The sequence below is a fragment of the Callospermophilus lateralis genome, chromosome 16 (assembly GCF_048772815.1).
Source record: "Callospermophilus lateralis isolate mCalLat2 chromosome 16, mCalLat2.hap1, whole genome shotgun sequence".
Lineage (NCBI taxonomy): Eukaryota > Metazoa > Chordata > Mammalia > Rodentia > Sciuridae > Callospermophilus > Callospermophilus lateralis.
Window position 1 is genome coordinate 16,386,009 of NC_135320.1, and position 24,929 is coordinate 16,410,937.

At 38.5% G+C, this 24,929-nt stretch overlaps 1 protein-coding gene across 1 annotated transcript; it reads right to left on the reverse strand.

Annotated features, from left to right (window-relative positions):
* Positions 1–3,684: 3,684 nt before the first annotated feature.
* On the reverse strand, positions 3,685–24,528 carry Alkal1 (ALK and LTK ligand 1). Its single transcript, XM_076835395.1, has 4 exons — positions 24,342–24,528; positions 7,292–7,345; positions 4,815–4,895; positions 3,685–3,749 (listed from the first exon to the last, which is right to left on the reverse strand). The coding sequence occupies exons 1-4, from the start codon at positions 24,526–24,528 to the stop codon at positions 3,685–3,687; spliced, it is 387 nt and encodes a 128-aa protein (XP_076691510.1).
* Between the last annotated feature and the right edge of the window lie 401 nt (positions 24,529–24,929).

Consider the following 24,929-nt stretch of genomic DNA (forward strand, 5'->3'; position numbering starts at 1 on the left):
ATAGTTCTCAATTCTTTAAGTAGTTATATGCAAAAACCATTTCATTTTTTCCAAATGTAGTAAAGAGTTATAATTACTATGGTAAGTGCAATGAACTGAAAATATAGTATTTGTTTCCATTCTTCATCACGGCATCATGGCAGGATCTCTCTCTCTCTCTCTCTCTCTCTCTCTCTCTCTCTCTCTCTCACACACACACACACACACACACACACACACACACATTTTTTAATGATAATTTTTGTAAATTTCTGTCCACAGGCCAAATAAAATAAAAGTGAAAATCAAGAACATAGCTTTATAATATTTGTAAATCCAAAGGTCATTTCTGAGTCTGCTCTTCTGATGAACAAAGGAGTATGAATGTTACATAAAAGTACACACCACAGGCTGAGTGACAGAGACCAATGGTGCTGAAAAGCAGAAGTGATGGCTTCCAGAGAGAACAGACACCTGTCTTCATGACATCCACACCAACAGGGCAAAGTGGCAAAAGCCAATGTTTGTGTGGCCTATGAACTGATAAGAAACTCAAGCTTGGGGATGGGGTTGTGGCTCAGCTGTACAGCACTTGCCTCACACGTGTGAAGCACTGGGTTTGATCCTCAGCACCACATAAAAATAAATAAACAAAATAAAGGTATTTGTCCAACAACAACAAAAAAAAAAAAAGAAAGAAAGAAAGAAACTCATGCTTTGTCTACTCTTTAGACAGATGGGATTTTCAACTCCTTTGTTGTAGATTTCCAAGTTTTTTTTATTGTTATGTTTATATGAAATTAATTTAATGTGTCAGGGCATTCTGTTACATTCTAAACAGAGTACCCAGTTTTCTCCATCCCTCCCATACATCACTCTAGCCCAAGACAATTAGATTTCTTTCTATTTATAAAACATAATACCATACGATCTAACTTAAAAACAGTAATACTATATGATCTAACTTAAATAAATAAATCTCTAAACACTTAAAAAGGCAAAGATTGTCTTGGGGTCCTGGTTATTAGTTTAGAAAATACATATTTTTATATATCTACATGTATAGTAATAATGTTTTAATAGGATAGCCTCTGCCATAAATACCTTTCATTAAAAAAGCACAAATTTTTCAAATTTCAGTTTTAATAAAATTCATATTCAAAATTCATGTAAATAAAGAACAAATTCTTTATAAACACACTTAAATATTATTAAATAAGAATTATAAAAGTGGGACTATACATGTTGACAAACATATTAAAAATCATACACAAAAAGCATCACTGCTTACTGGCACTCTTAGACATGATTCACATAATGTTCATATGGAATGTCAATCATATGAGAAAATAATATTCTTAGCAAAAATAAAATAGAAGAAATGTTTTAACATTCGATTTGCAAAATGTGATTTAAACTCTCCTTTTAAAAAACTATAAATTACTATTCCACAAAGATAAAGTAAGAAAGATTCCATTCTACAGTAGCACACAGGTGATCTGCTATTTCTGAGGGTCCCTTATTTTACTCAAGTTAATATCCACAAAGTAGAAATTTCATCTCTTTTTACATTTAGTATGATTCCAGGCACTTTTTCTTCAAACTGGATTTGTATCCTTAAGAAATGCCTATGATAGAAAAAGAAAAATATTAATTACCTGCTTTTAACACACATAAAATTTATACTTTTAATAGTTACATGTTATTTTGCTTAAGAATCTGTGGACTCTTAGGATTAGAATTTACAGTCTAATCCTAAAAATACAGACAAGTGCATTTGTGGAGGAGGAGAGGGTCTATTAGAGACACAAAATGATTTCCCTATTAAAGTTTTATGATATGTAGTATACCCCCCAAAATGAACTTGATATCACCTAACTCATAAAAATTCCTAAAATTGAAATACTGTGATTATAATATCTTGTGAAATAAATAATTAAAAATAATATCACAGATAATTGCAGAAGGAATAACTAAATCTCTAAACACTACAATGAATCACAAATATCAACTGCCTTCTTTGACTTTAGTCCCATAAAAATGTATATTTCTGTGGAATATTTCATTTTTTATTTCCTTTTTTTGGTGGTGCTGGGAATTGAACCCAGAGCCTCAGGTATGCTAAGCATGTGCTCTACCACTGAGCTACATCTCTAGCTTCATATTTTAAATTATGATACAGTATTTGTCTCAGGGAAATTTTCCATTTATTATATTGATTTAAGGACTTAAAGTTTACTTATTTACATAAAATATATTAAAAACCAAGAAAGAGATAAATATGCCTCGATATAGGTCAATAGCCAAATGAATTTTCTTGATTTATTTCTGTTTTGTATTATCCAAAAGCTTTGAGACATGTTGAGAGTAATCAATGGAAGCACCTTCCCACTGAATGTTGAAATGATCTAGCTCATTTTCTTAACTGTAAGCATTCAGAATTAGTAGTGCTAATTAGTATTAATTTATAACGATAGTCTTTAAAATAAGAATAACAACAGCAACAAGTCATCCGAGTTGCCACACATATTTGGGCACTTAAAATTATAGCACTTAAACATTATGTTTGGAATAACTATTAATTTTTGTAATTTAAGTTTCCATAAGAATTCATTAGAGCAACTTTAACAACACGTGATATCATTGTTCAGAAAGTGAGGTCAGAATTGTTTCAGTAATTGTTACAACAAACCTGTGAGATGTGTTAAGTAAATCCCTGTGAAATTATTTGGGATATAGCGAGTTACACTGGCCAGTGTGAGATATTCACAGAAACTTCTAGAATACACAGACTTCATGGTTTCCATTCACCATCTTAACAGCCTGAGGGACCTGGTTCTTAAAGGGACTTGTCCATGGTACTGAAATGCTGACCAGAATATGTTGACTTCATACTACACTTGAAAAGAACTAATGAGAAAAAATATTTGCAAATAAATAAATGTCTTTCAGTATTTTGTATAGATTTTGGTTTTGTAAGTAAATGCTATAATTTACATGAATCTTTTTATGATTGAATTATTCCCTAGGGTGCCTATGGTAATTGAACTAGAATGAATATTCTGACTTACCATTTCATTCTTGTCAAATAGTAATCTAAAGCAGATAATCATTAAATGTTTATTATATTCTTAATCCTTTGCTTTCTCTTCCAATTTTCCAATATCTTCTCACTCTATGTAAGCCAACATTTTAACATCTATTTTCATTTTTATTATATCTTTTGACCAGTTAAGAAAATATAGACCTGTAAGTATTTCTGTTCATCTAATATCTATCTGTATAATGTTTTCACACAACAATAAAATAACATCAAAACCTGTTGAGTATTCTTTTTAATTAGGGCTGGTAAGGTTGCCAAAATGTTATTCATCTTATTTAATGTAATCACTACAGTGGACATTTTAAAATTAATTTTTTGATCAAATAGCATATTTTGATCAAGTTAAAGCACAGTGAAAAATCCAGATTAAGCTCAGTAGGTATGGATATGATCAACTTCCTGGATTCTTACATTGTTTAAATTGTTCAAATTTTGGTTAGACTTTATAGGGTTGGTGATGTAACTCAGTAGAAATAGAGCGCATGCTTACTTAGCATATGGAAGGCCCAGAACCATCAATTTAAAAAAAAAAAACTTTAAAAAAAAAGACTACTAAACAGCATAAAAAAAATAAATAAGTACATACTCCCAGGGTAGATTTTCTAGGTCTGCGAGCAGAGTGGACTCACTGCCAATCTTGTTAGCAACCTGGCACATCTTTTGTAGTCTAGGAGAAGGAGTAGAAGGTAGATTAGGTTATAGTTACTATAAATATCAGGAAAATCATGTTAATTATTGTCGTTAATCCACATAACAATATCTATAACTTATAAAGCACTTAATGTATGAAGTGCATACATTTTTTTCCCCATTAATTGCCCCAGTAACATAATAGAAAAGTATGATTGTTGTCTTCACTTTAGAGATGAGAAAAGAGCCTCAAAGTATTACTTCTCTCATAGCTGGGAAACAGTTTGGTCCCAAAGCCTGAACTTTCTGCCCCACACTGCTTTATCATTTAGTGATTTTGCCTTGAAGCCAATGTGCTTTGTTTCTCTGAGCCATTACGTGCAAGTTATTTTTGAAAAACTTACAACAAATCTGACGCAACAACCTAAGTAAAATTAAATATTTCTCAAGAAAAGCAATGTAGTTAATAAGAAACAAATTGCTTAAAATTTGTTTTCTTTAAAGGGAAGTTTAGGCTTGGAAAGAAATTTAAAAACAACTCAGTTACCACACATAACCATACTTTGGATATTTTAAATGATAACACTTAAATATTATGTTTGGAATCATTAACTTCAGTAATTTAAGTATCCAAAAGAATTCATTAGAGCAACCTTTATAACACATGCTATCAACATTCAGAAAAATCCAGCACCCTTTGTACAAATGACATGATATTAAAAATATTTACTTTAAAATAACTTAGGAGGAAATTTTGACTTATGCTCCATAATCATCTTACTTTTTTTTTTCATTTATGTGAGAGAGCACTTTATTTATGCCAAGGAATTTGAATAATGATAAAAGGCTTCAATCCTAACAAACACTTTGGTCTTTAAGGAAATCTGCTATTTTCAGATTTGGATATATTCCCAGCTAGAATGTGATTTTGTTCTTATAGTTTCAACAGCACACACAAACCTTAAGTACTGTCAGTGTTATAAATAGCATCTCTTGCAATGTTTAGTCTATTATGTCCCACCCCAAGACAGTTAAAGCTTAAAATGACATGCATTTATTGCTGGATAGGATTAAAAAAAAAAAAACTGTCCAAGTGACTTACAGGCTGGCACTGAGCAATCCCTGGTATTGTGATACAGTCTATGGAAATGTTTGCTACATTCAGCCGAAAATGTGACTGGCCCTAGAGGACAGGAAAAGAATGCTCATTATAAACACAGGCATGTTTCCCAAACAAATTGCTAGCACTTTACGGATGGAAATAATATAACTGTAGTTTACATCTTGCTTGTCCTTAAAAGAACTTGCTGGAGAGTCCTTCCCCACTTCCCCGCAACCAGACTCTGTGGGAGGTAATGAGTTCTGATCTATGAAAAACAATATAAATTCATTCTGCATTCTCAACCTCTCACATAATGGAACCTTTGCTTCCAGTAGAACCCTCTAGAATGACTGGAAGGTAAAAACACCAGATAGAGGAAAGAAATCTGTAGGGGACAAAGTAAGTGGTTACAAAGAATATAAAATCAATATCCTTGATTTCTACTTTTCGTTCTCCAATTTTTTTTATTTAACAGGAATTAATATTTATATGCAGAGACATTTATTCCATTTTTAAAAATTAAAGTGATGTGTGTGTTTAATCTCAGTGTCCAGGACTACCATAAATTGGGCAAGACCTTGAGACTTCTCTCCATCTATTCATATAAATTTCTGGTAGACTTCATCAAAACTTTCATCCTTCCAACTGGAGTCTGCTTTTTATGGAGACTCCACAGTCAGGACAGTCCCACTGAATACCCTGACACTCACTCATGCAGTAGGTGGATCTTCACTTGATCTTCATGACACTCATATTAAACATAGTTAACAAATATGGCCCTCAGATTTGATCAAGTAGGAAAACTACAAGGAAAAACTACATTTCTCCCCACATGATAAATCTGAGTTATAAAACAATAAAAGGTAGCTGAGATGATTAGGAACAGAAAGGCAATAGCAATAACAAAGGTAGACTGTTGGTAATAAGTTTAGTGATTTTTCCAAAACTTGGGGCATGGGAAGATTTGAAAATAATTCACAAAGTTGATATAAAGAAGAATGAAACAGTGTAAGAGAGAGCATTTTGTGCTTAAGATGTGGCTTATTGCTGAGCACATCTGTAATCTTCAGTGGCTGAGATAGGACCATTACAAGTTTGAGACTAGCCTCATGAAGTAGCAAGACTCTATGTCAAATTTTTTTAAAAATGTTTAAAGGTCTGGGGATGTATCTCAGCAACAAAATGTCCTTAGGTTCACCTAGTACCACAAATTAATGAATTACTTAAATTAAAAATAAAATTTAAAAGATGTGGCATATGAGGGCTGGGGTTGTGGCTCAGTAGTAGAGCGTTTGCTGCACACGTGAGGCACTGAGTTCGATCCTCAGCACCACATAAGAATAAATAAATAAAATAAAGATATTGTGTCCATCTACAACTAAAAAATATTTAAAAAAAAAAAAAGATGTGGCATATGAAAGTCTGTCTCTCTTCGGTTCCAAAAACTTCTATTGTGCCCCATTGGCTGGGAACACAATCCACTGTCCTCGACATGTGTTGGGCACCTCAGGTCTGGATATTTGTGGTTTGGAACACTGACCACAACCTAGCCCTGTCACCATGGTAACCTGGCCACCCTCCTGTGCTCAGTGTCTTCCTTTTCCTTCTGCTTTTTGGCGCTGACCTTTCAGCCCTTTGGTTGCTACTCATTGGGCTATTACAGCCCTCCGCTAAATTTGCCCAGTAATAGAATATGCATAAAGGCTTGCTTATGCAATAATAAAGTGAATCAAGTTTTCTGAAACTGGTCTCCTGAGGTCTCTTTCCGACTCCGTCACCACACTCAGCTATTTGGTGGGATTCCATTGGACCGAGTGAACGGATTGTTCACAATGATTCCAACCTACCTTTCCAGTCATATATTTACCCTTTGGCCAAATGCATCCATACCTAAATTCAACCATAGCCCATTCACACCATCTGCCTGTCCTTTCCCAAACCACACTACAAAATTTTATGTCTTGCTCAATGAATTCCTACTGATCAGAATGTATCTCTCACCTTGGGAAAATTTTATTCATCTTTTAAAGTCCCACTTAAATATGTCCACTGAAAGCCTTCCTTGGTGGTTGTTAGTCAAATCATTCACTTGTTGTTTGTCCCTAAAACATTGTTTATACTTCTGCTGCTTATCAAAATCTGGTTTACATTAAAGTTCATACAAGTCAAAAGCATTTATCCATGTCACCAGCTGGACTATGAGCCTTTTCTAGACATTTATCTTCATATCCCCAATACTTAACATAATACATTGCATATAATCTTCTTAAATTTCTATTTAGTTTGCAGTACTGGAGATTGAACCCAGGGGTGGTCTACCACTGAGCCACATCCCCAGGCCCTTTGATTTTTTGAGACAGGGTCTCACTAAATTGCAAATGCCCACCTCAAACTTGCAATCTTCCTGCCTCAGTCTCCTGAGGAACTGCATATAATCTTCTTTATTTAACTAAGTCACTGATAAGTTGTATGCTCACCTGTGAAATGCTTTATGAATTTGTCTTTTAAGTTCAAATCTCTTGGGAATATTTCTGAAAAGAAAAAAAAAAAGAAGACTTTAGAATTCTGAAATGATCTCCACTCTTAAAAAAAATCCTTAATATGCTATCATTAAAAGGCGCTAACCATATGAATCCATGGCAGTTATGTAACTGGTCTCAATTCCACCTCTCCTACTCTGATCATTCCCTGGCTCCAGAACTCAGGGGAGCTCACTGCTCCACCGCTCTACCAGAGCACATACAGACCTCTCTGAAGTGCACAGTCACAGATCAACATCTGACTTTCTGGCTGCCCCAGACCTGCTTCCCACCATGTTCTCCAAGCTCAGTAAATGACATCATTCTTTACCCCTGACTCAGACCAAAAACCAAGAAATTATACTTGATTTCTTTCTTCTCCCAGCACACCATCCAGCCTGTGAATTCGTTTTATTGATTTCATATCTAAAAATTTATCTGAGACCCATGCACTCCTACCTCTTTCACTCACACAGGCTAGTCCAAGTCTTCATAGTTTTGTGACTGTACTTTGGCAGCCGACTCCTAACCAGTCCTCTCCTTCCTATAATCCTTTTTCCCCTGCAGCAGCCAGAGCAAACAAATTGAAATACACTTCAGGTCAGGAGACTCTCCCACTTAAAAGGCTTTGAGCTTAAAATAAAATAATATTTAATGATCAAACGACATCTCAGTCTTCAACTGTACTCACTAAAAATATGCCATGCAGAAAATGCAATTTATAAAAACCTTCAGGAGCATATGGAAGTCATTTAGAAGGAGAGAACATCTAAACTTGAACCTCAAGGTTGGTTGGCAGTTAAACATTTAAACTTAGAATGTTTTTGTTACAGATCGACTCCTGTGTGGTGTCAAACATACTATGAATATGACAGGGAAGTGAACATTTGTCACCTCCCCACCTCCCCATAGGTGAGTCTAAGCTTACCCCATTGAGGAGGTCAACTTCACTGAAACCCAGGAGGAGGGAGCCTTAGGAATGAAGATGTAGGAGTTCTAACCATCCTTTACATCCTGGGAGCTCAGCGGGGATGTGGGAGCCTTGGCCAAAGAAGTAGCTCCAGGCTCCCGGCAGCCCTGGTGAGCTCAGGGCAGGATTGCCAACCTCAGGCAGTAGTTACAGAGATCAAAGCTCCCCTCTCATATGAGCACAAACACCTGCACTTTACAAACAAAACTCATACAGAATAACAAAGCAGCAGAGAAAATCAAAGTATTTCTTTATCTAAATCTTTTGGTGTCGTTTTTAATACTCTTCTAGCCGGAACAAAAATCTATACACCATACCTCTTGAGACCAAACACAGCAGGTCAACCTCTGTGACATCAGTACACTATGTGCTATTTGGCCAGGTGACTACATTTGTGCTTTCTGAACGATAAGTCAGCTGAGTACAAAAAGTGTTGTGACTAAGTGTGTTCAAAGACTTTATATATAATTCAATTTCCAAAAAAACATTTTAGACTATCATTTTAATCTGTAGACACTGAGATAATGACATTCAGGTTTGTAAAAAAAAATTACATATTTTATGTGAATTTTCCCCTCTTCTCCACCCTCATAACATATTTTGTAACTTCTATCAAAGCAGCTGTCACCTTCTGATTAGCATGAGCGTGCAGGCTGCCTGTCCATCTCCACTACAGAATTATGGGCTTCCTGAGGAGAAAGCCGCTGTTTTGTTCAACTTTTATCACCTGAAGCCTGCTTTGCTAACAAGAGACCAGGAACTGGCTGAGGGGGCTGTTACCTTTCAAATGGAAACAATCTAAGCTGCACTTGTGCTCAGAATAAGCTACCAAGAAAATTGCCATTTTAATACGCTTGACTTTTAATTTCAAACTACAAACGTCATACAGGAAGGTAAGGATATATAGCGGATTGCTTTAACTTAAGCTGAGACATGGAATTTGACACCTGAAGCAATGAGTAAGAGGTAACTAGTTAAAAAGAGATGGGAAAAGGGAACAACTGCTATGTGCTCAGGTATTTGAGAAATGTCAACGAGGGCTAAAGAGAGAGAAGGGGAGGTAAAGAGACACAAGATGAGGTTGTAGGTGGACATGGACCTCACAGTCCTTTACACACTTTGTACTTAACTTTGTGGCTGATGAGAAGACAAAAGGCTTTGGGCAAGAGAATGACATAGTCAAGCTTCATTTAAAAAAAAATATTACAAGGGAGGAAGGAAATGGAGAATTAGGTCAAAGGATGCAAAGTTGCAGCTATGTAGGATGAAGAAGTCCAAATATCTAATGTACAATGTGAGGACTACCGTTATTAACATTATATGGTATCAGAATAACTGCTCAGAGGGTACATTTAGGTGTTACTACCAAAAAATAAATAAATAAAAAGTAAGGGTGACATGATGTATGATGTGTCAATATGTTAATTTGCTTGACAACTCTAACCATTAATCTGTTGTTACAAGTTTATCAAAATGTCATGCTGTACACTTTAAATTTATGCAATAAAAATAAAATGATACATGATTCAAAATTTTTTTTCAATAAGCAAATGTTAACAATAAAATTTCAAAACGTTGTGATACCTGACATGGAGGAGCAAGAATAAATGCAGACACAACTCAACAGTTTTCAGTAATTTGTGTTGAATTGCACTCTTCTGTCCTTAGGTTGGCAAATGACTGCCCATGAGCCAAATCTAGCATTATATCTGTGTTTGTAAATAAAGATTTTTGGAACAAGCATGTCCATTTGTTTATATGGTGTCAGTGGCTGCTTTCCACTACAATGGTGCATGGAATTCCAGTGGTTTGGGAGGCTTAGGCAGGAGGATCATGAGTTCAAAGCCAGTCTCACCAACTTGGCAAGGCCCTAAGCAACTTAGCAAGACCCTGACTCTAAATAAAATATTTTTAAAAAAAGTGCTGGGGATGTGGTTCAGTGATTAAGCACCCCTGGGTCCAATCTCTGGTTAAAAAAATTTTAAAAAAGGCAAAACAATTACAAAACAAAATACTGAAAAATGTTTATTATTTGTTTGTACCTTCATGTAACTTAAAATCTTTCCATAAAGATAGTTCATTCTGATATGATAAATAATAAATAAATGTTAACTCTCATTCCTTTATGAGGACACGTGTTTTAAACCATTGTTACATGAGGTACTTTAATTGAAATGCTGCAAAGCTCCTAGAATTATCAATTCTTTTAAGTAAGGAGATGGCACTATTAATCTTTTTTAATATATAAAAACAGTTCCATTTAAAAAAATAAGAACAACTACATTTAATATGTTATTACTGAGAGAATTACAGATGGAAAATGTGCTTGGAGAAAAATTCAAATGTATTAAATACATGATAGGAAATGCTATTAACTTTTAAACATATTCAAGCAATACTTTTTAAAAATACAAAATTAAGTGTATTTAAAAATGGAAAGGGCTGGGGTTATAGCTCAGTGGTAGAGTGCTCACCTAGCACATTCGAGGCCCTGGGTTCAATCCTCAGCACCACATAAAAATAGATAAAATAAAGGTATTGTGTCCAACTACAACTAAAAACTAAATATTAAAAAAATGGAAAGTCATCAAACAGAGATCTTTCTCTTTTCTTATATAGTCACATAGAGGCTATACTGGTATATACTTGTAAATGTATAAATAAATACATACTTGTAAATATATGTTTTTATATCATGCTGCCTCTTCCATTAAGGTTTAATATATTTAAATAAATGAGTGTATTACTTAACTCTCTTTTTAGGTAACATTTTATGAGACTTATGTAGGTTGTAAATAACACACAAGGTAATAAAGTAAGTTCAAATGGTTTCCTTCTTGTCTTCCAATTTGTTGTTATTTAAAGAATATTCCACTGATGAGCAGCATCAGCATTTTTAGGGAGCTTGACAGAAATGCAGACTAGGTGTAGACCTAGAGCATCAGACCTTGTTTTTTTATTGTAACACAGTTTATTTGGTATAGTCACATTTGACTGCAAATTGTCTAAACTAGTTAGCTCCCTCTCAGATTTAAAAATCATCATTCCATAGACTTTTTTTTTTTAAAAAAAATGAGTCTTACCATTTCAAAAATAAAGAGATAAAAAGCCTTTTACATTGGATGACATTTTTTTAGGTGCAATCCGTTATTAAGAATGACAGCAAATGACAGCAGAAAACTGTTTAGCAGAAAATATAGAATACAATGCTAATACTATTCTTGATTGATTAGGCAGCTAGAGGCCAATCAATACACTGAGCCACTGGAAAACCCCAGAGGGCTGTTAATCTAATAACAAATGCAAATAACCCTAGAAGCACAATGTCCAAGAATCAAAACGTTGTCACTACTGAGGCCAGCAATAAAGGACAGAGAGTAAGTTTGAAGGCAGAAGCGCAGACCCATGTGTGTAGAAGTCAAATTTGAGAGTCCTGTAGCAGATGATCCAGCACATTGTGGTCATGTGAATTTAAAAAAGTAAGGAACAGGGCTGGGGATGTAGCTCCGTGCTAGAGTGCTCACTAGCTATGTGTGAGGCCCTAGCTTGATCCCCAGCATCCCAAGCAGCAAGGGATGGAATAATGATGGACATATATTTTGGACTCAGTTGCACAGAGGCAATAGTTGAAACTAGAAGAGTAGACATGATCACTCCACAGAACACTCCACAGGCAAGAATGGATCCCTGGGGTGGCTGAAGAAGAGGAGGTCAGAGGAGAAGAAGCAATCATCAGAGAAGCAGGGAACAAAGCAAGAAGAACTGTGGAAATACAGAAATCACTTAAAGAAGGCAAGGAGGGAGATGGAAGGCATCCCAGAGGCCAAGGAAGATTAAGACTGCCTGCAGCCTGCAGTGAGTGGGCTGAAGACCAGGCAGCACCACAGGCAGGAACAGATGATGAGGGCTGGTACACAGGTAAGGTTCACAAAGGAGGTCGGAGTTGGTCCTATGAGTTGTGCTAATCATGAATTTGTGTTCTATACTCTGATGCTTTGACATCTGGGGCGTTGCTGACCCTGGAGGGACTATCTCTTCTAATATGAGGGCCAGTTCCTAGAGATGGCAAAAGACTCACCTGCAAACTTGCCTTTCCTAGGTCAACCAACCGATCCAGCTCCCACACCCCAACCTCCTCTCTTGGGCTTTCAGACTCAGGCCACTGTCCCCCTGCCCTAATCACTGCAGGGCCAGGAACCGGCCCTTAGCACCAGAGTCCACTGAAAACATTCAAACCAGCCGATCCTAAGCCTTCTCGTGCTGTCCTACAGAAACCACAATAAAAACTTCCTACCCACACTTTTCTCCACTCCCTTAGCCCCCTGACCTGCCCAGGTGCTCCCATGTGGCTCTACCTCATGTGTCCTGCCTCCTGTTTCTAGGGACTCAGGAAATTAAATGTCTTCCTCCGTGACAACCATTTTCAGTCTGTGTGTCTTGTGATATCTGAATAAAACAAATCTCAGCTATATTTTAAAACATAGGTGATGGCAGATACTGGGAGGAATGGTCACCTAATCACACGTGTCTTATATTCTCTGGTAACAATTCAAAAAATGATTAAAAGAAAACCTATCTCTCCATAATCTTCTATAAAAATGTTTCTAAATATGTTGCTTCCTAAATGAGGCAACGGAATTCTTTGAGCAAGAGTTAGTTTGCCAATATTTCAAAATGCCTTATTGTGAGTGTTTTTGAAATGTGCACTTAAATTACTACCTGTGCTGTGTTGGGATATGTATTAAAGATCTGAACTCCAGCTAGGATATAGGAAGGTGGGAGAACCTTTAATAGGTGGGGCTTAGTGGGGGGTCTTTTGGTAATTAGAGGTGTGCCCTTGAAGGCTAGTAAGACCTCAGCATCTTCCTTTTCCTCTTTTGCATCCTAGTGATGAAGTGAGTAATTTTTCACACACGGCTACCAAAATGTGCTACTTTGTTACAGGTTCCAAAGCAACAGGGCCAATCAATCTCAAACTGAAACCTCCAAAACTGTGAGCCAAAATAAACCTTTTTTTCTTTTTATAAGCTGATCGTCTCAGGTATTTGTTACAGTAATTGAAAGCTGACTAACAAAACCTGACTACTGTATGTTAAAAAATTTTTGCCAGTTTTTAAAATTAGCTAATTATATTGAAAACATAATATGTAATCACAGGAAATATTTTTTTTCCTAAGAACGAAATAAATGGGGATTTAGAAAAAAATGCATGAATAAAACCACAAACAGTAACAATAATAAAACTAAACTAATTGAAATTGACAATATATAAGATAAACAAGTTTAATACACATTGTTCACATAACCTAGCCTATGTATTAAGTTTCTTTTTTTTTTTTTTTTCTGAAGGATCTTTCGTGTTTTTAAAGACCTAAGGACTCCTGCTTACTAGGCACATGTTTCTCCACTAAGCCACATACCTAGTTCCTGGAGTATCTTTTATTTTTACTCTACTGATAAAGAATTTTCAAGAACTTGCTATTTTAACACTGCATTAATTAATGTATTAATACCAACTAATTAGTGAAATAATTAATTTCTATACTTTAGACTTAAAATTCAAACTGTAAATCTTTCCCTGTATAAACAGAACTTTGTTTTCTAATCTATGAAGGAATATAGAAAATAGTCACAGGAAAAAAGTTAGACAAACAGATAAGGTTACAAACCCAACAAGTGAATTGTGTTTTTTCTTTCTTTGCAGTAGGCATATCTTCTGGCAACAGAAAATTTCTTATAAACAAATATAAGCAAGCTCCAAAGTGGCCATGATGGCATTCACGTTTTCAGATTCACCATTGCTCTGACACCAATGCAGGACTTCCTCAGAGTGAGAAGCCACCAGCCTGTGCACCTACAGAAAGGGTCCCTGTCAGGTGCCTCATAGGCACCCGGAGTGGCCCTTCCCTAGGACATTGGAAATGCACTCTGTCCTGAGGCCACAGCCTCAGGTTCTAGCAAGTCTAGAACCCAGGTTTGCTGTCTCTACAGACCTACATTCTGGAAAAAATCAATAGTGTCAACAGTATTATAGTATTTGGTACATCAATGGAATTTTTACCAAATAATCAGCCAAAAATAATCGTCTTTCAGGACTTAAATTGTTAAATTGCATTTGTTTCCTTGTTTTCACACAGGTAACTACAACTTCATAAAGAGGGTTTATTTTCCTTAAGTTGGCCCATGTCATTCGTCTTAGGTCCACCATGTGTGAAGCCCACATGCTGAACAGTTAAAATGAACGGTAATCATGGATTCTCTAAAATTCAAGCAAAGCTGAATGCTTGTATATTAAGTTTTAAAAAATGTTCACAGAAGTACAAAATGTGCACAAGGGTTGTATTCTTAAGGACAGCATTTAAATTTTAGATGAATAGCTTGCCAGTTTGCTAAACTCATCCCTAGATATTTACTTTTCCATTGAATGACAGGGTGCCTTGTCACCTAGAAGACGGTATGTCACTGTTCCTCAATGACTCCCTTGCCCCATTCCTCTTTCCTTCTCTCCTTCAGCCCAACCCTGTCTTCCCAGGGTCCCCCTAGGTAAGAGAGGGTTGACCTACCTGCAGAGATTGAAACAGTTGCCCCAGATGGAACCCTTCAAAACCTAGTTCTGTGAAATTCCAGTAAGGCTAAGTTAAAAAAAAAAAAAAAAAAAAGTTTGAATAATAGCGGTTTACATTAAGTTTCCTTTTCGGCAGGACTTCATAGGCCATGCTTCTGAAGCTGGTAAGCCAGGGGAACTTTTTTTTCACAGATTAACTTTCAAAACACACTGAATCATGTAGCTACAGAGCAGTGGCTGCATGCTGGGATGGGGAGACAGCAGAGAGTGAACTGCCAAACTAGAAGCTTGGCCAGGGTTGGGGAGGGTGGTCAGCCATTATCTCTTTCTGAAGAAACATTCTAGAAGATTCTAATGTACCACCTTTCTCCTCCCTGTATTCCCCAATTTAAAAATTGGATGGTTCCAAAAGTTCAATGTACATGATAATTCTCAAAAAACTTGATGAACTACAGATCCACAAACTGCATTCACAGATATGTCATATCCAGGGCCAAGTTCAAGAATCACATTCGAAACTTGCATGTGGTTCCAGGATCCTCAAGTTAAGAACCATTCCTCTAGAAAATATTAAGGGCAACAAATGTTATATTGTCTAACTATAACCAAATGCTAAGAAAATTAGTTTATACTTATTCATCCTCAAAACGGTACGAATTAAATAATAAGTTGATAGGTCTGGTTTGGCTTTGGGCAAATAAAAATTCCAATCTTTAACTTTCAAAATTAAGTTAAAAAAAAAAAACCTCAAAGTTTCTTTTAAAAAATTCAATTCCTTACTCCTTTCTCTCCCAAAATTCCTCCTAAATGTCAACTTTATACTGTGACTTGTGTAGGCCAAGGGCAATCAAAAAAAAATTAATCCTCAGTCCTAGCTTAAAGAAACTCACATCAACACAGATAAAGTAATATCAAACTAATATGAGTTACAATATGATGATGCTGTAGGAGAAAAATACAACTTGTTTTCAGGGAAAAAAATAAATCATTATTGAAAAAGATAATCAGAAATACTATAACTTCAATAAATCACATTTTAGTAAAATGTTGATTTTATTAATACATAATAGACTACACATTTTAAATATGATATAAATATTATAGCTACCATTTCCTGACAGCTTGTGCTGATAGATTCAGAACTAAAGTTATAACAATGAGAAATTATACCCTGATTCAAATGTATGATATGTCAAGATCATTGTACTGTCATGTGTAACTAATTAAAACAAACAAATAAATAAATAAAGTTTAAAAAATAAATAAATAAAGTTATAACAAATGTCTAAACTTCAGAACATGCTAAGTAGTCCCCCTTATCCAAGGTTGGGGGCGGGGGGTAACGCGGCAGGATGCCCTGAGGATATCTAAAACTGCAATTAGTACCAAACCCTATGTATAGTATTTTTTAACTTATTATACATATCTGTGATAAATCTTAATTTACAAATTAGTCACAGTAAAGTATTAATAACAATAATAACAAAATATAACAATCATAACAACATAATGAGGATAAAAATAGTAATGGAAATATGGTCTCTCAAAATATCTTACTAAACTATTGCTTTTTTACTTAAAGAAGAACTTTATATCTTCACCTAGACATATCTGAATTGTCAGCATCACTACTTTTGTGCTTTGGGTCACTATTTAAGTAATATGAGGGTTATTTGAACATAAGTACTGAAAAACCACAACAGACGACAGTTGATCTAATATCCCAAATGGGCAGGTGATTAATGGGAAGGTAGCATATACAGCATGAATACACTGGACAAAAGAATGATTGATAACATGGGTAGACCAGAGCAAGTCAGAATGAGATCTCATAGCTATTTAGAATGGTAGGAAATTTAAAACTTGTGAATTGTTTATTTCTGGAATTTTCCATTTAATATTCTCAGACCTCAACTGACCAGAAGGAACTAAAATCTTCAAAGAAAAGCAAAGTATACAGACAGGGCTGTACTTCCCACTATTCTGGTGCTTTCTACAGTCATATACACAAAGGAAACATCACCTGGATTTATTTGTCTACATTTCTACCCAGCAACAAAAATCTTAGAAGTCTGCTCCAAAATGCTTTAGAATTTACCTCCAGCACTAAAACTGAGGCCATAGGGAGAAATTAACATAAAAAAGTTTTTTTTTAAATCCTAGTATTGTTTTGCCAATGTGTGAGTGGTAAGTAGTTTCCTATGACTCTGCCACTCCAGGGAGGGAGAAGACACACTAGGTGATTCTGTCAACTTCCTGCACAGAATTTCATCATTTGGCAGCTATATAAATGGACTCCTACAGGCAGGCAACAATTACTACCAGAAAAACTGTGAATGGATAAGAACTCATTCATGTAAGTCATCTCTGGCTACTTCCCATGTTTGTGATCATAAAGACTCTAACTACCAGGCCCAACAGACCTCTGATCACAGCACCTGTCAAATATCTATGTGGTGAAAAATCATATATAATCTTTCTGCCTTTACTTCCTCCCATGCAGACAGTTTTCAGGAAAACAAATAGCTTCAATAATTCAGCAAATAAAATATTTTAAATTATTAAAGTGGAAGGTAATAGATATGTTTGTTTGACTGCAGTAATAATTTCCCTATATGTAAGTCTACTAAAACATCAGAGTACATAACTTCAATATATACATTAAAATTTTTTTGAAGTACCCACCCTGGTGATATGCAAAGTAGCCAAAATAATTATTTTATTCATGTGAAGTAAATCATTACCAATATGACTGAGTGGATAGAATAGTAAAAGACTTGCAATAGAGGAAATTTGGGTTTGATGAATAAAATTCCATTATTATGCAACACCCATCAGGATTCAAGTACATATGGGGTTTTTTTTGTTTTGTTTTGTTTTGTTCTGTTTTTTAGATTTTGCCAGAGCTGTGGTATATTTGCAAAAGGAATTTAGGGCTCAGATATTTTTTAAATAAATGCAGAGACATCACAAAGGAAGAGGGTCATGATATAAATATATATTTGCTCTTTGTACCTGCTTCCTGTTATACAGCTCCTAAAATCTTTGGAATCTCTGAAGCAACTGTGTCTTTTTGCATGACAAAGAGTTGACTGAGGGATGGCAGCCCTTATGTAGCTTTAGGATGGAGACTGGTCACCAGAAACACCAAGGCAGGATTAGAGGATTGGGAGTCCAGCCCGGGGATGGAAGAGAGGCTGAAGGAAGAGTTGGTCCACAAGGACCAGTGATTTAGTCAATCATGCCTATGAAACTCAAAAGGAAGGGTTCTTAGAGCTCTGGATAGCTGTACATGTGAGATTCATGGAGGACGGCTCACCCTGGAGAAGGATGGAAATGCCATGCTCCTTCCTCACATCCCTCATCCCACACATCTCTTCATCTTGGTATATCTTTTATATATAGAATATATATAGGATATCCTTTGTATATCCTAAATAAATTTTATCCAGTAAATATAAGCAAAATGCTTCCCTGAGTTCTGTGAACTGCTCTAACAAAGTAAACCAACCTGAGAAGGTGTTGTGGGGACCCCCAGTTTGTAGCTGGTGGATTCCATCAAGGAAGAAAATCAAAATGGAGTAGCACTGGTTCCCGAGCACTTAAAATGAAGTTGGGAGGTCACAAACAGATCTCAGAAATACCTATAGCTGAACCTTTGAAACGGGCACTTCCTACCCACCCCCACATATATCCTCAGAATTCCTTCAGACCACGCTGAACTCTGCCCAGGGCTAAACTGCAGTCTCCTGAAACATTGTCAACCTCCGATGACCTGAATAATGGACCCCTTCCCCCAAACAACGCACATCCAATCCCTTTCTTAGAAGACAGTTTAACTTGTGCCAGTACCAGTTATAATGCCTGACTCACAAGTGATGTAATTCCCAACCCCCTTCAGTTTAAAGCTATAGATAGTTGCCATTTTGGAAAACCTGGGAGCACATTTTCAATATTTCTTTAATCTGTTTTTTTTTTCCAATATTGCAATCCTCATTAGCCCCAAATAAATGTAATTTTCATTGTCCTCACCTAGGTTTTTAAATGCATTCAATAGTCAAAAATGTCAGAGGCTCAGACTTGGTAGCTGTGTTTGAAATGAGAATAGTTTTGAGGACTGAGGCCTCAATCTGTGGGGTCTGACCCTATATCTAGGTAGATAATGTTGAAATTGAACTGGATTAGTCAGGCACAATGCCTGCCTATGATTCCCACTATTTGGGAGGCTGAGGCAGGAGGATCATAACTTGAAGGCCAACCTGGGCAACTTAGTGAGACCCTGACTCAAAATTTAAAAAAAATAATAAATAAAAAGAACTGGGGATGTAGTTCAGCGGTAGAGCATCCCTAGGATCATCCCTAGTACTGCAAAAAAGAAAAGAAAAGAATTGGATTGGACTGGAGGACACCCAGCTGGTGTGTGTTGGGGTGGAATTGCTTGCTTGCTTGCTTGCTGGTGAGGAGAAACTCAGCACACATTTCAAGGTCACAGAAGCCTTTTGTGTCCATTGTAGAGGTGTGGGAACAGAAGAAAAACCACCGTTTGGTTTTCCTCCAAGGGAAATAGATAGAACAGTATTCCATATGAAAAGATGAGAGAAGTGCATTTTAGTATGCACTTCTAAATGCACTGCTATTTTGCTGCATTTTAGAACACAGCAAAATAGCAGACACAGAGCCAAAATGGCATCTGTAAGGAGTAAGTACTAAGACTATCACTGGCACAGAGGCACTGGAGGCAGCCCTGTCAGAGCCAAAGGACAGTCATAAAGTGTGCATGAATGTCCTGCCTTCAAATGGAATTAGAACTTTCTTGGAAAATAAAGAAACCACTGTGGATTTGTGACCGCAGAAGGACCAGCTCCATCCACACTACTTATTAAAAATGTTTATTTGCAATTGTTCAAAATAACCTCACCAAATCAATCTTCACAATTTTTCCCTAAGCTCCATGTCAGTAAAGTTTTACATTAAAACAACAATACAAATCTGACTCCAGAAAGTCTACAGAAACAACGTCAATGTTTACTGACATCTCTTGAAACGAGGTTGCAAAAGGAGATGCAATAATAGATTAAAACTTTCCCACAGTTCCCATTAGGGTTCCCTCTCCCCACATCTCATGTCTCCTCAATCTCCTTGAAACCTCCTTTCTCTTGGCATTAGGGCCCATTTCTCAGCCTCTGATTTTCTGTGTTCTGATGGGTGAGATTTCCAATGCCCCCCTTTTTGGGGCAGTGCTGGGGATCAAATACAGGGTCTCATGCATGCAAAACCCTCCACCACTGAGACACATCCCCAACCCATCTAATACCCTTTTTCTTCTGGTAGTTTGAGGTAGAATTCCTCCTCTATTCCCTCTGCTGATGCGATGCTCAGAGTAAAGGACAGGGGGAGGAAACAGGAACAAGAGGGTGGGAATGAAGGGAATGAAAACCCACACTTCCTGATTCTTATCCCAATAAAAATATAATGGTGGGGCTACTAAATAAGTTAGGGAGACAATATAGAAGGTCCTTATAACACTCTCATGAGAACTTGGAGTAAGATGGCAGAAAGGACAATGAAAAGGAAGACCCAAACTCTAGAACTTGGCCTATCAGTGACTGCCAATGCGTGTTGAGTGGCTGAATAAATGGCTGAAAATGTGCATGAACAGTGAATGGGTTGTGGGGAGGAAGGAGAGCCAAGGATGGTGAATTGCATGTGCTCCTGGAACCCAAAGCTCACACCTCCCTCCCACCCCAACTGCAACCTTGAGAGTAACTGCATGTTGTCCACGTCTTGACTCCAGTTTTCATATTTACTGCTCCCTCAGCCTGGTTCAGATCCTCCCACCTCCAGCCTTACCTGTGAGTGTGAAGAAGCTGCCTGAGAAGGAAGAAAGCACTCTACACTGTGATATTGTGAAATATTCGTTTGGACTTCCTGGAATGCAAATCCTAAAGTCCTTGGAATCTCTGAAGTGATAACGTGCATTTGCATGCTCCTGAGTTGATTGAGGGCTGGTAGTCCTCAGGCAGCTTCAGGATAGGGGCTAGTTGCCAGAAAGACCAAGGCAGGACAAGATGATTGGGACTTTCATTCTCTCTCAACGCCCAGGGAGGGAGCAGAGGCTAAAGGTGAAGTTGATCACCAAAGGCCAGTGATTTAATCAGCCATGACAAGGTAGTGAACTCTCCATGAATTGGTAAACATGTTTCCTTGACAGCCACTTAGACAATTAATAGAACCTGAACAGGGAGTAGCGGGAACACTGGCTTGTTGTAGCTGGTCAGTCAGAAGCGCTGGTAAAATGACCTGGGGCTTCACACAGGCATCTGACGAGGGATTCAGTTTTAGGGACTGGGTCTTAGACCTGAGGGATCTGACACGGTCTCCAAATGGATTAAAGGACACTCAGCTGGTGTGCCCTGCAGAATCAACTGCTTGCTTGGTGTGGGGGAAAACCAATACATCTGATGTCAGAAGTGATCTGTGTTGTGAGACTAGTAGGAGAAGAAACTGAGCCTGAGTTAGTTTTTTTCTACTTAGATGCACAGCAGAGATTTCAGAACCCAGAGCAGGTACAGGATGGTGCTTATTATGCTGCAGAATCCTGGGGACAGAATTCCAGACACATCTGGCACAGGTGAGAGGTCCTTAACCTCCACCCTTGGGAGATGTTTCCTCTTGAATAAGCTAAGACACCTAGCACCCTTTGAGCATTTCCTATGAGACCTTCCAGATGGGTCCTTGTCCTTTCTATATGCATGTGCTTGTTTGTCCCTGATCCAAGTCCAAGTGTTCCTTTCACAGGCAACTTCAGATGTAATGTGCCACCCTTGTTCTCCCCATATGAATAAAGTGCCATAATCAAAAGTTGAGATCACTACAAACAGGTATAGAAAGCAAGGGACTCTGGGTGACCCACAGGTCACTTTCTATCAGACTATATTGATTTTTAAAACTTTAGATTGTTGCTGGTCACAGTGGCACATGTCTATAATCCCAGCAGCTTTGGAGGCTGAGGCAAGAGGATCACAAGTTCAAAGCTAGACTCAGCAACTTAGTAAGACACTATTTCAAAATAAAATATAAAAAGGGCTGGGGATGTGGCTTAGTGGTTAAGCGCCCCTGGGTTTAATCCCTGGTACAAAAAGAAACAAACAAAAAAAAATTAAAAAAAAAATCAACAACTTTAGATTGTTACCACATTTTTTTTTTTTTTTTTTTTGGTCCTGGCGATTGACCCTAGGGCCACTTAACCACTAAGCCACATCCCCCCAGCCCTTTTTATATTTTATTTAGAGACAGAGTCTCACTAAGTTGATTAGGTCCTCGACAAGTTGCTGAGACTGGCTTTAAACTTGCAATCTTCCTGCCTCATCCTTCAGAGGCACTAGGATTACAGGCGTGGGCCACCAGCACAGCATCAGATTGTTACCACTTTTAACTTGGAATAAAATATTCTGTTTTCTTTCTCTTAATTCACATCAGTAAGTTTTCACTGTCTTTAACCAAAAAGACTTAAATGAAACACAAGATCTGAATTAATGTATTTCCATAAATGCTCTGTGGTTGCCACTTTCTCCCACTCCTTTTACTTTCCAAACTGACACAGCATCGTCTGAGATAAATACTTGGGTGAACAATGATTGTAAGTTGAAGTATATGATCATGCGTGGCAGCAACATGGCATGCCCCTGCTGTGGTCACTATCCCCACTCCACCCCTTCTTGAGGGCTTTCTACCTGCCAGTCAGACTGAAAGTCTTCACCCAGGTCCTCCACACACTCTTCTCAGATCCATCTCAGCCTCCCCATCACCTCCCTCTGATTCACTCTGGGAATTCTGCAGAACATTTTGCTCATTCAGTGTACGTATGCTCAAGCCTTCCCCTTCCTCCACACCCTGAGTGTGCTGGAAAGAGCAGACACCTAGCTGCTGGTTGCTCTGGGTAGCCTAGCCCTCTACACAATGACTCCCATGTAAAGACAGGTGGCCATTTGTGGGATGAATAAGTATACATATGATGTCATAACTCTTATGAAAGAAAAGTAGAGCTGGATGTGGCGATGCACACCTGTAAGCCTAGCTACTCAGGAGGGTGAGATAGGAGGATCAGAAGTTCAAAGCCAGCCTGGGCGATGTAGTGAGACAGTCTTAGAGTGAAAAAAAATTATTATTATATTATTATTATTATGGTGCCAGGGATTGAACATAGGGGCGTTCAACCACTGAAACACGTCCCCAGCCCTTTTTAGTTCTTAATTTGAGAGGGTCTCCCTAAGTTTCTTAGGGCCTTGCTTTGTTGCTGAGGCTGGCTTTGAACTCCCAATCATCCTGCCTTAACCTCCTGAGCTACTTGGGACTACATCATGTGCTAACATGCCTGACCTCAATATGAAATTTTAAAAAGAGCTGGGAATGTAGCTCAGTGGTAGAGAACTTGCCTAGCGTGCATGAGGCTCTGTGTTCAATCCACAGTACCACAAAACCAAGCAGGGTACTAGGAATCCCTCTTGGCTTTCTTAAAAGTTAAACATGAGGCAGAAGAATCCTTGCGAACTATGGCATGACCACCAGGTGGAAGATGCACCCTGGGCTTGGTCTTTCCGGGTGCAGGCCACCAAGTGGCTCTGAAGATGGAACCGCTTGCTTTCCATTTCTGCCAGCAACTCCACCTTGCTTGGTTTTTGCAGGATGTGAACTGAGTCTCTTTAAATAGCTTCTCTCTTTTTCCCTCCTCACCTTGCTTCCTGCCACTCCCATTCCCAACATCAGCCCAGCTGCCCCTGACCTATACACTGGGCTTTTCTCTTTTCCTCTTCAGTCACACAACGTCTTCTGTACCTTTGGGTGTCTCATGACCCTATATAGTGGCAGCTTTTTTTTTTCCTTGTTATTCCTCCCACCTTCTTAGGCATGTAAGTGTAAAGTGTCCAGTGTTGATGTGGGAGCAGTTGGCAGCATTTGCCACTCTTCTAAGCAGACTCAGGAAAGGTTCCATTAACACCAGCCACAGCAGCCTGTGGAAAGTGGTGTTAATCACCCATTTACTATGGCCAGCTTGAAGGGGAAGGAGGGGGCATTTCTGCATAATGGGTCTCTGAGGGCAGTTAGGTTAGTTAATTCTCAAACCCCCAAAAGACCCGGAAAGGAGGCTCTGACAATCACATAACCCACCCACTATCCTTGGCCCATGGGACTCAAACCCAGGTCTTTCATCTGCTCTATCAGGTTATTTCCAAAAAGGTTTCCACACCTGGAAAGGGGCATATAAAGATGATGTCTTTGCCCGAGCGATTTTGTTATTTAAGTCTCAACCATGGTAAATCTAATAAGCCCATCACATCTTTCTTTCCCCGACAGGGAATCTGCAATCTGTTCTCTGTTGTGCTTGATTCAGGCAAATGTCTTACCCAGTTCCAAAAGTACTCCACACAGACCCAGGCTCAGGCAAAGGATGGGATGGGACTCCGACGACTTACCTGAGCTCCTGGAGGCGCTAGGAGCCGGGCGCGTCCCCGCTGCAGGGAGAAAAAGCAACGGTTTGGGCTCTGAGACAACAGGAGCTGCTCTGCGCCCCCGGGGCCTTCCCTGGGTCCCTGGCGGGGACAAAGCCAGCGCCAACAAGAGGAGCGCGGGCAGCGGAGAGCCTGGCTTAGCTGATCGCATGTCCTTTGCGCCTGGAGAAGAAGTGCAAAAGGCACAGGAGGGATGCTGAGACGGGTTCGGAGGGTCTGCAGCCCAGAAGAGGGCCAGTAGGACTGGGATAGCAGCCACCGAGGTGAGCGGACTCCGCGCAGCCCGCGCGTCCCGATCTGTGTCCCTGGGGCGTCGGGCTGGAGCGGTGTCCGGACTCAGTCGCGCGCAGGCTGAAGTCTAAGCGCTTCGGGGGCTCGGGGCGGGGACCGGAGGCGGGGCGGCGCCTGGGGACCTCGGGGTGGTCCCCGGGGATGAAGGCGTGTCTCAGAGTGTGGGACCCTCGGAAGTCGGTACTGTCAACCCAGGGTGACCCAAGCGTGCGGCTCAGCATAGTCTTCTGGGCTTTCGACGGACCGCCTCCCAGGGACCAG